We start from the raw sequence: 15,487 nt of genomic DNA on the forward strand, positions 1-15,487 counted from the left end.
ACGTTTTGACATTGACATTGTCAAATAATGTCTTATATTTTGATACGGATTGAGTACCAAATTAAGATGTGTATTATCAATTGATTGCATTTCAGAGCGCGTGTGCCTATGCAGCAGCGCTCGTCGTCTAGGTTGCTACTCGCCCGGCTGGCCGTGGCCGCTGCTAGCTGCCTCCTGGGGCTTGGTCAAGCCACCGCTGCACCGCTCGGGCCTCGGTTCTCTGCACCGCTCGGTGCTGCTACATGTTGCGACGGTACGACCGGCGACTCAACCTCTGTAGCTGCGCGCTACATCTCCGGCCCACCCTACTGTTGTACGCGTGATCGTGTTCTAGCGTCGGTCTGCTGCTCTGCTGGAGGATGTATTCCAAGAAGAGAATCGTGAAGAGGCGAGGCTACATGCAAGCAAGACAGTGGTGGGCTGGGCTACTGTATATCTGTACTACTACATGCATTTTTACCCCAGGGGCTGGGCGGACCATGGCACGCTTTTGCCCTCACGAAGCTCCGCAGTGCTCCTAAAGGTCCAAGAAGGAGATGTAGAAGCCAACACTCAAGGAAACACGTGGGGCAAGGATCGTGGGGGAATGGATCTGGCTCTTTCTTATTGATCACTAGCATGACCACAAGATATTAAGGATCTTTGTTGTCAAATTTTGGCCCAAAATACGATGGGGACTAGTAAACCCGGACGGAGGTAGTCATTTTCTACTTTTACACATGATAATGACTAACTTTTTCATCAAAGAGAACCTAAAATCTCAAAACATACCACATGAATCTTTCGACGTACCTAGGTCTTCTATCTTGCCGACGTTTTCGCTGCCGACAAGTTCACTTCATGCTTCCTCCCATTTATTGACATCACACATTGCTCATGATTTAAAGCATATTTCTTAAAACCTAGTTTTGAATTATAAACCAATTAAATCTTTGAGGCAAAGGTCGTATTTCATTATTTAACAAACCAATTTTATTTTTGTACTTTTGTAATTATATCTTTAATTACTACGTTTCCTAGCAATGGGGCGTTGTGAGCCCACCGGATTGTTTTGTGCGGTTGTCCCTTCTTGGCAGTTGGCCATCGCTCGTTTTTCCTACGCCGGTCTCATCTGCATATGTGTGTGTCTGTGTGTTCACTTTGACTCTTAGGCTGCATGTTGCCATTTCTCTTGCCATGTCCCACATGTCCGTGTGCGTCCTTTATTCGTTTCTTGCGTACCAAATGTTCCTAGGTTTACAAGTCTAAAGGGATGAGGGGATAAGTGTTGGACACGTTGGTTGCGTGTAACACTTGGCGCTTTGCACAGCGTGTGTGTCTATGTGCAGTGTTACATACCATCACTCATCCTTGAGTTGCAACGTTGGACTACCCAGCCACCTGCAACCCTCATTAAGCAGGGGACCTTCCGCAAACCATGTCCGCCAGAAATATATGATGGGTAGTGAGATATGATCTACGAGGTTGCGAGAGTAAAAAAACCATTTACGTGTCTGGGAAGTATATCCGGCGGTATTAATCTTAATTCATGGACTTGACGTACTAGGGGTACCAATGCATGTTTGAACTCAAGATTAAATTACTTATCATTAGTTAATTAACTAATCATAGTTCTCTTAACATTTGATGATCTGACAGGTTAAGTTGTCTTAATCAACTTGCCGTTTCTGTGTTACAATCGTCTCTGCAAGCGGTTACATCTAATCCCTTTTCATCAGTAGGCTTCAAGAATTTTTATCGATGTTTTTTGTACGCACACATAGTTTTGTAAATAAACAGAAGCTAAGACTTCGTGTTACGCTTAAAATTTAGGGTGTAAAAAAATTATATGTATTTTTGGTTCCTGGGTACTCATGGCAACACGTTTAGTGAGCTTCATAGGAATAGGATCGATAGAAAAGCCTGTCAGCATCACCATGCAATCACATTGACCTAAGTCTGTATGAAGTATCAAAATATGTCGTAATCATCGTTACTTGATTTTTCTTGTACTAACATCCAAAGTTCCGGCACAACATGTCTATTATTCTCATATGCTAAGGAAAGCGTACGCCATATGCACACATATTTATTTTATACTATCCGCCTACCAGATGTACTTCACCGCTACGTTGGAGACCATCTCAATCCCCCATATACAAATACATACATCCATGCAACTATATAAGACGCCCAATACCATTCACAAAACCAAACCAGAGCACACACTGCACACTAGTAGTAGCAAGCAATTCATCAAACATAACATGGCCATCCCAAAAGCTTTGATCCTTGGCATCCTCGGATGTGTCTGCTTCTGCAGTTCGGTCCTAGCAGCTCGTGAGCTCAGCGATGACTTGTCGATGGTGGCAAGGCACGAGAGCTGGATGGTGCAGTACGGTCGTGTGTACAAGGACGATGCTGAGAAGGCGCAACGATTCGGGGTGTTCAAGGCCAATGTCGGGTTCATCGAGTCGTTTAATGCCAAGAACCTCAAGTTCTATTTGGGCGTCAATCAGTTCGCCGACCTAACGAACGAGGAGTTCAAGGCAACGAAGGCTAACAAGGGGTACAAACCGAGCATGGAGAGGATGCCTACCGGATTCAGGTATGAGAATGTAAGTTTCGATGCACTTCCGGCAACCGTAGACTGGAGAACGAAAGGAGCAGTCACCCCCATCAAGGATCAGGGCCAATGTGGTAAGTATTTTTAGGATAATAATATATTGCATATATGTTGGAATTTTTAATGAGAATGTCCTCTTATAGTATCTGCACAAACGTAAACATTTGTAGGTTGTTGTTGGGCTTTTTCTGCTGTCGCTGCTACAGAGGGCGTCGTTAAGCTCAAAACCGGCAAGCTTATCTCCTTGTCTGAGCAAGAACTAGTGGATTGTGATGTCCATGGTGAAGACCAAGGTTGCGAAGGTGGGCTTATGGATGATGCCTTCAAGTTCATAATCAAGAATGGCGGTCTCACAACCGAGTCCAACTACCCATATACCGCGGCAGATGACAAGTGCAAGAGTGGAACCAACGGTGCCGCAACCATCAAAAGCTATGAGGATGTTCCAGCCAACAACGAGGGAGCTCTCATGCAAGCCGTCGCAAGCCAACCCGTCTCGGTGGCTGTAGATGGAGGAGATATGACCTTCCAATTTTACAAAGGTGGAGTGATGACAGGCTCATGTGGCACAGACCTGGACCATGGTATTGCGGCTATTGGTTATGGCAAGACCAGCGATGGCACAAAATATTGGTTGCTGAAGAATTCATGGGGAACAACATGGGGCGAGAACGGATATTTAAGAATGGAGAAGGACATTCCCGACAAGAAAGGCATGTGTGGCCTTGCGATGGAGCCTTCTTACCCCACTGCATAGAATGAGCGTCATATGCAACATATCATGTGTCTACTTTAAATACGTATAGTTTGTATGTGTATCTAAAGTATAGTTTGTACTTTATATTTCGTGAATACAATGTAAATTATGCCACATATGTTAAGATTGATGAAGAAGTTGTGTTAGCTATATCATTTGGAGATTTGGCACCAGTTGTGTTTTGTAAGTGAATTGTGTTGTCTCTTGTTCCTTCATATTTGTAGAATTAACTCTTTGAGTAGTATTTATTTTCACGATAATCTTAGAACCATAAAAAATGTGAAGATGGTGGGGTTGATTTGCAAATAAATGTTGCAGCCTGAGAATGGAACCTCGAGGAAATGAAATAGGATGGACTTTTCCCTCCCCCAATTCCCGTCTTCATGGTCCCTCAACGCTCGACAACAACCTCCTCTCCCCAACTACAACACCAACCATAATTTTACTCTGGATAATCCTCAATTAGAAAGTGGACCTTAATTATGATTAGTAATTAAAATATTATGATTAGCATCGTGGGGGTCCATACCTCAATATGGCAGAGCACATAAATGGAGAAACAATAAGCTAGCTTTCTACTAGTAATGAACATGCAGGCTAACAACTCCTTCCCATATGGAAGAGATGGTGCACATATATGGATGTGACTATTGTTTCATTTTGCACTTCCTAATCTATAGAACAACTTCACCACATAATAAGGAAAAAATGATTTGGTCCCAAGGTAATCATCTACAGAAAGCAACTTCAATCAAAGGGCCCACCTCACCTGCAAAACGGCCGGAACGGGTTCGATTAATTAACCACGACAGTATAGTGCTGAAGGAGAAGATGACATGTAGAGAGAGATGAGATGGTCAGTGAGCTTTAATTTTCCAGTTAGTTTCATTGTAGGTTTCATTTTCTTTACTTTTTCAGTACTTTGATGATTGTTATGAATATTTTTCATTAGTTTTTCTGTAGTTTCATTGTAGTTTTTTATATTCATTGTGTGTGTAGTCGTCTCTCGGTCATTGAATGTCCTTCCTCATCCCCAAGTCTTCACCATATAAGATTTTTAGTGCTTTTGTGCCTTGGCATTGTTCCTTTTCAGATTCTCAAGCAAAAAATATTTTATCGACATTCATTAGTTCTTTAGTTATTCCATTTCATTAGTTCTCTTTCTTACTTCTATGGTCTTTTTCTTTTTTTATGAACCACTTCTTTGATCTTAGTCTTTACTTTGTTATTGGGCTACTTATTTTTCTGAAGTCAATTCTTCTTTGAGCATTGTGCCTTTCTTAAGTCCTCGGTCACACCTTCATTCTCTCTGCCTGACTTTATCTTTTTTAGTCTGTTAGTCATATTTCTCATTCTAATTGTCACTTATAGCTTGTACAACCACGACAGTTCATTAGTTTTCCTGGCGGTATGGTCGTTCAGTCTTAAGTGTCTTTTCTACAATCTTCATCTTCATCGTCAGTCTCTTAATTCTTTAGTACTCTTCTTCAATTTTGCACTATATTTTATTATTTCCTTGCTCTCTCGGGCCAGGAAAGAAAATGTTGATAAAGCATGTGTTCATCAATTATTTTACTTACTCGCTCTGTATATCTGTCTTCATGTTATTTTGCCAGATTGCCGCAGCAGTTTTTTTTGATGATGGATATGAATATTGTGGCAAAAAGGATCAGCAGCATCATCATTTTTCCTTAGCCAAATTGGCAGAATGGATGAGGGCATGCTGGATTCGTGCCTTGGGGGCTATGTCTGTGCACTACCTCAATGTAAGTGACATCATGCGCAACCATCTGGTAATTTTGGGCATCAATTTTTGTGTAAGTAGTCCCTTCTCTCACATGATTCTTCCTTCCTTCCTTTGATGATTTGATTCTTTCTTCTCATGTTGTTTTCTATTTTTGCCTCCTGGACTGTAGTGAACCACAACCAAAATTGCATGTGCATTGAACATCCCTTGAACTTAAAGTTTATTGATGGCAGTGGTACACGTATCGACCGTGTTATCATTGCAAGAGTTTCAATGATAGGTGTTATTTCCACAACATCCTTTAGAGATCAGAGTTCAGTGTTCGATGAATCCTGGTGGATTCTTTGTTGTTTGTGTGAGATGGTAATGGGTTTGCAAGCGTCCCGTTAGGGACAGTCTGAGTGCAAACAATATCCTAAACAGTGGCGGAGCTACGAAGGAAAACATGGGCGGGCCAAACTAAAAGAAAACACAAAATATTTCAACTCAAGCAATGGATGAAGTGTTGCTGCTGAAAAATCTTTCTCAACTTCATATGTAATTATATCATCTCCTTTTCTCTCGAAAACCAAGTTGATTTTGCGTTGATTAGCCTTGCCCAATGACAATTATCTAGTAATCCCTCTATCAAAATATAAGACGTTTTGACATTGACATTGTCAAATAATGTCTTATATTTTGATACGGATTGAGTACCAAATTAAGATATGTATTATCAATTGACTACTCGCCCGGCTGGCCGCGGCCGCTACTAGCTGCCTCCTGGGGCTTGGTCAAGCCGCCGCTGCATCGCTCGGGCCTCGGGCCTCTGCACCGCTCGGTGCTGCTACATGTTGCGACGGTACGACCGGCAACTCAACCTCTGCAGCTGCGCGCTACATCTCCAGCCCTCCCTGCTGTTGTATGCGTGATCGTGTTCTAGCGTCGGTCTGCTGCTCTACTGGAGGATGTATGCCAAGAAGAGAACCGTGAAGAGGCGAGGCTACATGCAAGCAAGACAGTGGTGGGCTGGGCTACTGTATATCTGTACTAGTACATGCATTTTTACCCCAGGGTCTGGGCGGGCCATGGCACGCTTTTGCCCTCACGAAGCTCCACAGTGCTCCTAATGGTCCAAGAAGGAGATGTAGAAGCCAACACTCAAGGAAACACGTGGGGCAAGGATCGTGGGGGAATGGATCTGGCTCTTTCTTATTGATCACTAGCATGACCACAAGATATTAAGGATCTTTGTTGTCAAATTTTGGCCCAAACTACAATGGGGACTAGTAAACCCAGACGGAGGTAGTCATTTTCTCCTTTTACAGATGATAATGACTAACTTTTTCATCAAAGAGAACCTAAAATCTCAAAACATACCACATGAATCTTTCGACGTACCTAGGTCTTCTATCTTGCCGACGCTTTCGCTGCCGACAAGTTCACTTCATGCTTCCTCCCATTTATTGACATCACACATTGCTTATGATTTAAAGCATATTTCTTAAAACCTAGTTTCGAATTATAAACCAATTCAATCTTTGAGGCAAAGGTCGTATTTCATTATTTAACAAACCAATTTTATTTTTGTGCTTTTGTAATTATATCTTTAATTACTATGTTTGCTAGAAATGGGGCGTTGTGAGCCTGCCAGATTGTTTTGTGCGGTTGTCCCTTCTTGGCAGTTGGCCATCGCTCATTTTTCCTACGCCGGTCTCATCTGCATATGTGTGTGTCTGTGTGTTCACTTTAACTCTTAGGCTGCATGTTGCCGTTTCTCTTGCCATGTCCCACATGTCCGTGTGCGTCCTTTATTCGTTTCTTGGGTACCAAATGTTCCTAGGTTTACAAGACTAAACGGATGAGGGGATAAGTGTTGGACACGTTGGTTGCATGTAACACTTGGCGCTTTGCACAGTGTGTGTCTCTATGTGCAGTGTTACATACCATCACTCATCCTTGAGTTGCAACGTTGGACTACCCAGCCACCTGCAACCCTCATTAAGCAGGGGACCTTCCGCAAACCATGTCCGCCAGAAATATATGATGGGTAGTGAGATATGATCTACGAGGTTGCGAGAGTAAAAAACCATTTACGTGTCTGGGAAATATATCCGGCGGTATTAATATTAATTCATGGACTTGACGTACTAGGGGTACCAATGCATGTTTGAACTCAAGATTAAATTACTTATCATTAGTTAATTAACTAATCATAGTTTTCTTAACATTTGATGAATCAACTTGCCGTTTCTGTGTTACACTCGTCTCTGCAAGCGGTCACATCTAATCCCTTCTCATCAGTAGGCTACAAGAATTTTTATCGATGTTTTTTGTACGCACTCGTAGTTTTGTAAATAAACAGAAGCTAAGACTTCGTGTTACGCTTAAAATTTAGGGTGTAAAAAATTATATGTATTTTTGGTTCCTGGGTACTCATGGCAACACGTTTAGAGAGCTTCATAGGAATAGGATCGATAGAAAAGCCTGTCAGCATCACCATGCAATCACATTGACCTAAGTCCGTATGAAGTATCAAAATATGTCGTAATCATGGTTACTTGATTTTTCTTGTACTAACATCCAAAGTTCCGGCACAACATGTCTATTATTCTCATATGCTAAGGAAAGCGTACGCCATATGCACACATATTTATTTTATACTATCCGCCTACCAGATGTACTTCACCGCTATGTTGGAGACCATCTCAATCCCCCATATACAAATACATACATCCATGCAACTATATAAGACGCCCAGTACCATTCACAAAACCAAACCAGAGCACACACTGCACACTAGTAGTAGCAAGCAATTCATCAAACATAACATGGCCATCCCAAAAGCTTTGATCCTTGGCATCCTCGGATGTGTCTGCTTCTGCAGTTCGGTCCTAGCAGCTCGTGAGCTCAGCGATGACTTGTCGATGGTGGCAAGGCACGAGAGCTGGATGGTGCAGTACGGTCGTGTTACAAGGACGATGCTGAGAAGGCGCAACGATTCGGGGTGTTCAAGGCCAATGTCGGGTTCATCGAGTCGTTTAATGCCAAGAACCTCAAGTTCTATTTGGGCGTCAATCAGTTCGCCGACCTAACGAACGAGGAGTTCAAGGTGACGAAGGCTAACAAGGGGTACAAACCGAGCATGGAGAGGATGCCTACCGGATTCAGGTATGAGAATGTAAGTTTCGATGCACTTCCGGCAACCGTAGACTGGAGAACAAAAGGAGCAGTCACCCCCATCAAGGATCAGGGCCAATGTGGTAAGTATTTTTAGGATAATAATATATTGCATATATGTTTGAATTTTTAATGAGAATGTCCTCTTAAAGTATCTGCACAAACGTAAACATTTGTAGGTTGTTGTTGGGCTTTTTCTGCTGTCGCTGCTACAGAGGGCGTCGTTAAGCTCAAAACCGGCAAGCTTATCTCCTTGTCTGAGCAAGAACTAGTGGATTGTGATGTCCATGGTGAAGACCAAGGTTGCGAAGGTGGGCTTATGGATGATGCCTTCAAGTTCATAATCAAGAATGGCGGTCTCACAACCGAGTCCAACTACCCATATACCGCGGCAGATGACAAGTGCAAGAGTGGAACCAACGGTGCCGCAACCATCAAAAGCTATGAGGATGTTCCAGCCAACAACGAGGGAGCTCTCATGCAAGCCGTCGCAAGCCAACCCGTCTCGGTGGCTGTAGATGGAGGAGATATGACCTTCCAATTTTACAAAGGTGGAGTGATGACAGGCTCATGTGGCACAGACCTGGACCATGGTATTGCGGCTATTGGTTATGGCAAGACCAGCGATGGCACAAAATATTGGTTGCTGAAGAATTCATGGGGAACAACATGGGGCGAGAACGGATATTTAAGAATGGAGAAGGACATTCCCGACAAGAAAGGCATGTGTGGCCTTGCGATGGAGCCTTCTTACCCCACTGCATAGAATGAGCGTCATATGCAACATATCATGTGTCTACTTTAAATACGTATAGTTTGTATGTGTATCTAAAGTATAGTTTGTACTTTATATTTCGTGAATACAATGTAAATTATGCCACATATGTTAAGATTGATGAAGAAGTTGTGTTAGCTATATCATTTGGAGATTTGGCACCAGTTGTGTTTTGTAAGTGAATTGTGTTGTCTCTTGTTCCTTCATATTTGTAGAATTAACTCTTTGAGTAGTATTTATTTTCACGATAATCTTAGAACCATAAAAAATGTGAAGATGGTGGGGTTGATTTGCAAATAAATGTTGCAGCCTGAGAATGGAACCTCGAGGAAATGAAATAGGATGGACTTTTCCCTCCCCCAATTCCCGTCTTCATGGTCCCTCAACGCTCGACAACAACCTCCTCTCCCCAACTACAACACCAACCATAATTTTACTCTGGATAATCCTCAATTAGAAAGTGGACCTTAATTATGATTAGTAATTAAAATATTATGATTAGCATCGTGGGGGTCCATACCTCAATATGGCAGAGCACATAAATGGAGAAACAATAAGCTAGCTTTCTACTAGTAATGAACATGCAGGCTAACAACTCCTTCCCATATGGAAGAGATGGTGCACATATATGGATGTGACTATTGTTTCATTTTGCACTTCCTAATCTATAGAACAACTTCACCACATAATAAGGAAAAAATGATTTGGTCCCAAGGTAATCATCTACAGAAAGCAACTTCAATCAAAGGGCCCACCTCACCTGCAAAACGGCCGGAACGGGTTCGATTAATTAACCACGACAGTATAGTGCTGAAGGAGAAGATGACATGTAGAGAGAGATGAGATGGTCAGTGAGCTTTAATTTTCCAGTTAGTTTCATTGTAGGTTTCATTTTCTTTACTTTTGTCAGTACTTTGATGATTGTTATGAATCTTTTTCATTAGTTTTTCTGTAGTTTCAGTGTAGTTTTTTTATATTCATTGTGTGTGTAGTCGTCTCTCAGTCATTGAATGTCCTTCCTCATCCCCAAGTCTTCACCATATAAGATTTTTAGTGCTTTTGTGCCTTGCCATTGTTCCTTTTCAGATTCTCAAGCAAAAAATATTTTATCGACATTCATTAGTTCTTTAGTTATTCCATTTTCATTAGTTCTCTTTATTACTTCTATGGACTTTTTCTTTTTTTATGAACCACTTCTTTGATCTTAGTCTTTACTTTGTTATTGGGCTACTTATTTTTCTGAAGGCAATTCTTCTTTGAGCATCGTGCCTTTCTTAAGTCCTCGGTCACACCTTCATTCTCTCCGCCTGACTTTCTCTTTTTCAGTCTGTTAGTCATATTTCTCATTCTCATTTATAGCTTGTACAACCACGACAGTTCATTAGTTTTCCTGGCAGTACGGTCGTTCAGTCTTAAGTGTTGAAAGATCGTGGATGTCGCCTAGAGGGGGGGGGGGTTGAATAGGCGCGTTAAAATAATTACGGTTGAGGCTTGAACAAATGCAGAATAAACCTAGCGGTTAATTTGTCAAGGACAAAACCTACAACAACTAGGCTCACCTATGTGCACCAACAACTTATGCTAAGCAAGAAAAACTACTTAGGTGATAGCAAGATGTATGACAAGAAACAATATGGCTATCACAAAGTAAAGTGCATAGGTAAAGGGCTCGGGTAAGAGATAACCGAGGCACGCGGAGACGACGATGTATCCCGAAGTTCACACCCTTGCGGATGCTAATCTCCGTTTGAAGCGGTGTGGAGGCACAATGCTCCCCAAGAAGCCACCAGGGCCACCGTAATCTCCTCACGCCCTCGCACAATGCAAGATGCCGTGATTCCACTAAGGGACCCTTGAGGGCGGTCACCGAACCCGTACAAATGGCAACCCTTGGGGGCGGTCACCGAACCCGTCAAATTGCTCGGGGCGATTGTCCACAACCTAATTGGAGACCCCGACGCTTGCCCGGAGCTTTACAGCACAATGATTGAGCTCCGAACACCACCAACCGTCTAGGGCGCCCAAGCACCCAAGAGGAACAAGCTCAAGGGTACCAAGCACCCAAGAGTAATAAGCTTCTCAATTTGTAACTTCCACGTACCACCGTGGAGAACTCAAACCGATGCACCAAATGCAATGGCAAGGGCACACGGAGTGCCCAAGTCCTTCTCTCTCAAATCCCACCGAAGCAACTAATGCTAGGGAGGAAAATGAGAGGAAGAACAAGAAGGAGAACACCAAGAACTCCAAGATCTAGATCCAAGGGGTTCCCCTCACATAGAGGAGAAAGTCATTGGTGGAAATGTGGATCTAGATCTCCTCTCTCTTTTCCATCAAAAACTAGCAAGAATCCATGGAGGGATTGAGAGTTAGCAAGCTCGAAGAAGGTCAACAATGGGGGAAGAACACGAGCTAAAAGAATAAGGTTCATTGGGGAAGAAGACCCCCTTTTATAGGTGGGGAAAAATCCAACCGTTATGGTCACAGCCCGCACCGAGCGGTACTACCGCTCCAAGGAGCGGTACTACCGCTAGGGCGGTAGTAGCCCTTTGAAACACAACAGCGAGGAGGCAAAAAAGCCAGAAGAACCATCGGAGCAGTAGTACCGCTTGACCTCACGGTACTACCGCTAGGGGTAGCGGTACTACTGCTAAGGGTAGCGGTACTACTGCTTGCGAGCGGTACTAAAAAATTACATCCGTGCCTACCACCGCTGGACTTGTGACGAGTTTTTGGTCCCGAGCGGAAGTAGCCACGGAAGTAGCCGCGGTAGTACTGCTCCAAGCGGTAGTACCGCTCCCAAGAGTGGTAGTAAAAAATTACATCCGCTCCTGTCCGCAGTAGTACCGCTGCAGCCTTTTCAGAACACCAAAACTGACACAACTTCTGCAAACGGACTCCGAATTCGACGAAACCAAGTTTGTTGGAAAGCTAGCGACAAGGGCTAACACAATCTTGATAGAAATACCAATAAGAAGAAAATGAGAAAAGGCCCAAAAGAAAATGGTGAGAACCCTTCCTCGGATAAGACCGGTAAAACCTCCAACATCGAAAACATCATAGAAGACGCATGCAAACTCCGTTTTCGATGAACTCAAGCTTGTCATCAAGATGACCATAAGCTCTAAGACTCACAAAGAGAAACCAACAAGAACCAAGAAACATGATGCAAGGATGCAATGGTTTGAGCTCTCGACGGACGATACGATCAAGCTACTCACTTGAGAGCGCCCCTTTGATAGTACGGCTATCGATCCTATAACCCGGTCTCCCAACTACCACCATGAGACCGGTAAAATAGAAAACCTATCAAGGGAAAATCTTTGCCTTGCACATGGTCCACTTGAGCTAGATGATGAAGATCTTGACTCCCTCAAGTTGGACCACCTTTCTTGATTGCGTTGGCTCGATGAAGACTAGATGATTACTCCCCCATAGTCCACTATGGGTGAGCCACTCTTCGGCACATCTTCACAAGTCCATTGTCATCACAATGGATGGAAAGCTTCAAGCACTTGATCTCTTCGTGATGCTCCACTTGAACTTGCACACGGCAATCTTGATGACGATCACCACTTGATGTCATCCTCTCCATGGGTTGAGTGATATCTTCCTCTTGACGCAAGCCCATGAACACGTACCTAACCCCACATAGAACTCTCACATAGACCATGGGTTAGTACACAAAGCACAATGGACAATGCTTACCATACCATGGGATCACTTGATCCCTCTCGGTACATCTTCTACGCTTTGTGAGTTGATCAACTTGATTCACTCTTGACTTAGTGTTGATCAACCTAGAATCTTTCCAACTCTCTTCATTTGGATGATGTCTTGAAGGTAAACATGAATGATCACACAATCTTCTTCTTCAAGACATGCTTGCAATAAGCTCAACTCTCACATGACCAATCTTTGGATAATTCCTTAATAGCACCTTGGTCAACACAAACTCTCCTTGAAACCAACACATGTACTCCAAGAAAAGCCTATGGACAAAACCTTCAAATATAACTCAAGGCAACCATTAGTCCATAGAGATTGTCGTCAATTACCAAAACCAAACATGGGGGAACCACATGTTCTTTCACGTGTCTTTTCTACTATCTTCATCTTCATCGTTAGTCTCTTAATTCTTTAGTACTCTTCTTCAGGTTTGCACTATATTTTATTATTTCCTTGCATAAATATGTGCACATAGATATAGAAATGAAATTCATGCACATCTCATCCAATTTGAGACTTGGAGGAGTTTCCCCTATATATTGGGTCAAAGAGAGAAAGCATGCCACGGAAACTACATGAAGTTAATATGCATGCTCAAGACTTTCAAGAACCGATACCAAAATATAAGGAAATACGAAGTGAAAATACCAAATGGAGAAATCATCACTTGGAAGATATCATTAAAAGATACATCAAGGAATGAGATATCCATTGGAACCCACAAAATGATATCAAACTCCCAAAAGAGAGGATGGTTCCAAACAAACCAAGCTCTCTACAAAGTTTCATGATGGCACAAGTACCAAAAAGAAACGGCTTGCCGTCCACCAACACACACTTAAAATGGATCACAAGTTTAGTGTTTTATAGAAAATAGGATAGCTCCCCCACGAGTTGTGCATTATAGAGAATTTGCATTTGAATACAAAATGCACAAGGTAGGACCACCACGTTCACTATATCAAGGAAAACACTAGGCAAGATCAAGAAAACAACAAGATCCTCAAGTGGCACGGAAGGCAATGGGAGTTGACACAAACTTGGCAAGAGATAAGGCAAATAAAAAGCAAACGCCAATGTGAGGATGATCAATAATTTCTACCACACATAAGTTAGTACCAATTGTCAAAAGACAAGAAGTATTTGGAAATAATTCCCGGTGGTAGATAGCAGGGATATCCGACATCATCTTCACACCAAACACAAGCAAATTGCAACTTGTAGAGCTAACATGCCACGTAGGAACAAGATAATTTACAATATCAATTTTAGGTGACAATATCTCAAATGTACACATTTTCTAGGCTAGTAATATATATAGCATATTACTCCCCCATAATGTGATACCAATTAAAGAAAACTTAACAAGAGGCAAAAAGAGGATCCAACAAGAGATAATAAATGGACTATTTAGAATTTGAATTTCTCATGAGAAGACATACCACATAGTGACTAGATAAGCTTGCAATATCAATACTAGGTGGTATTCCTCATGTAAACACATTTATGGGACCGTGAGGTGCACAAAGCACATCACTCCCCCAAAATGGGATGTTCCATTAATCTCTCACAAGAGCCAACTAACATACAAACAAGATGCGCAAAGGCTCAACGCACTACACACACGTACATGATGTGCAAACCAACACACACATACTTGATTACTCAAGATAAGAAAATTGGAGGCACAACATATACAACCACATGCAAGGAACAACACCAAAACATGCAAAGGGGCAAGTAACTTTCGATGTAAACAATTTAAGTACAAGTTACCGTAAGGAGGCACATTGGATCTAGAATAGAAACTTGATAACCCAATTGACTTGGCTTGAGACAATAAGAATGATGAAGTCCCCTTAAATCTTCATAATGTAGCCAAGTCTACAATGCCCTCCAACAACACCTATTGATCAAGTTTGAGCTAGTTGGTCCCCAACCAAGTTGGGTCCTAAGAGGTTAGTCACAATAGGCTTGGATACCCAAATGGTTCTTTTCTTGACACCACTTTGAGCACCAACAAATTTGGCAAACACATGGCCAACATTATCCTTCCCAAGAGAATAGATATCATCACTAATAATTGGGTTGGATAAGTTAACACTAGTGCATGAAGAGGCGAGGTGACCTTTCTCACGACATAAGTAGCAACGTCTACTCTTCACTTTCTTCTCACTTGATTTCTCAACTTGAGAAGCATTAGCTTGAGGATTCTTGGGAAGAGGACTTTCTTCAACTTGTGGTTGAGCATGAGATCGAACTTGTGGCCGCTTCCCTTGTTGCTTGTCACTAATGGCCTTCTTCTTCAATGGGCAAGATCTAACATGATGCCCTTCTACTTTGCACTTGAAGCAAACAATCTTGGCCGAATTCTTGACTTGTTCTTGGCCCTTCTTTTTGTTCATCTTGGACTTCTTCTTCTTGTTGGAGTTGAATCCAAGTCCACCTTTGTCATTGGGGGATTTTTGCACTCTCAAGATGTTGTTGAGTGTAAATTTCCCTTCATGACTCTTTTCCAAGTCTTTCTTCAAAGAAGTGACTTGGGCCTTGAGCTCTTTGATTTCCTCTACATGGTTAGTCTTAACACAAGCACTAGAGGAAGTATAAGCTTCATCGTTAGAGCAACAAGGCAAGGAAAGCAATTCATCACAAGATGTACCAACGTTATGCATGGATGAATCGCGAGGACAAGCACAAGGCAATATAGCATTTTGA

At 42.4% G+C, this 15,487-nt stretch overlaps 1 protein-coding gene and 1 pseudogene across 1 annotated transcript; both read left to right on the forward strand.

Moving 5' to 3' along the window:
• The first annotated feature begins 2,205 nt into the window (after nt 1–2,205).
• On the forward strand, nt 2,206–3,362 carry LOC109736220 (senescence-specific cysteine protease SAG39-like). Its single transcript, XM_020295430.2, has 2 exons — nt 2,206–2,679; nt 2,776–3,362. Exons 1-2 carry the CDS (start codon nt 2,247–2,249, stop codon nt 3,360–3,362), a joined length of 1,020 nt encoding a protein of 339 aa, XP_020151019.1. The 5' UTR covers nt 2,206–2,246.
• A 4,513-nt stretch (nt 3,363–7,875) lies between these two features.
• LOC109736205 (senescence-specific cysteine protease SAG39-like) lies at nt 7,876–9,034 on the forward strand (annotated as a pseudogene).
• Nucleotides 9,035–15,487: the final 6,453 nt, after the last annotated feature.

The sequence above is a fragment of the Aegilops tauschii genome, chromosome 6, assembly GCF_002575655.3.
Source record: "Aegilops tauschii subsp. strangulata cultivar AL8/78 chromosome 6, Aet v6.0, whole genome shotgun sequence".
NCBI classification, from domain to species: domain Eukaryota; kingdom Viridiplantae; phylum Streptophyta; class Magnoliopsida; order Poales; family Poaceae; genus Aegilops; species Aegilops tauschii.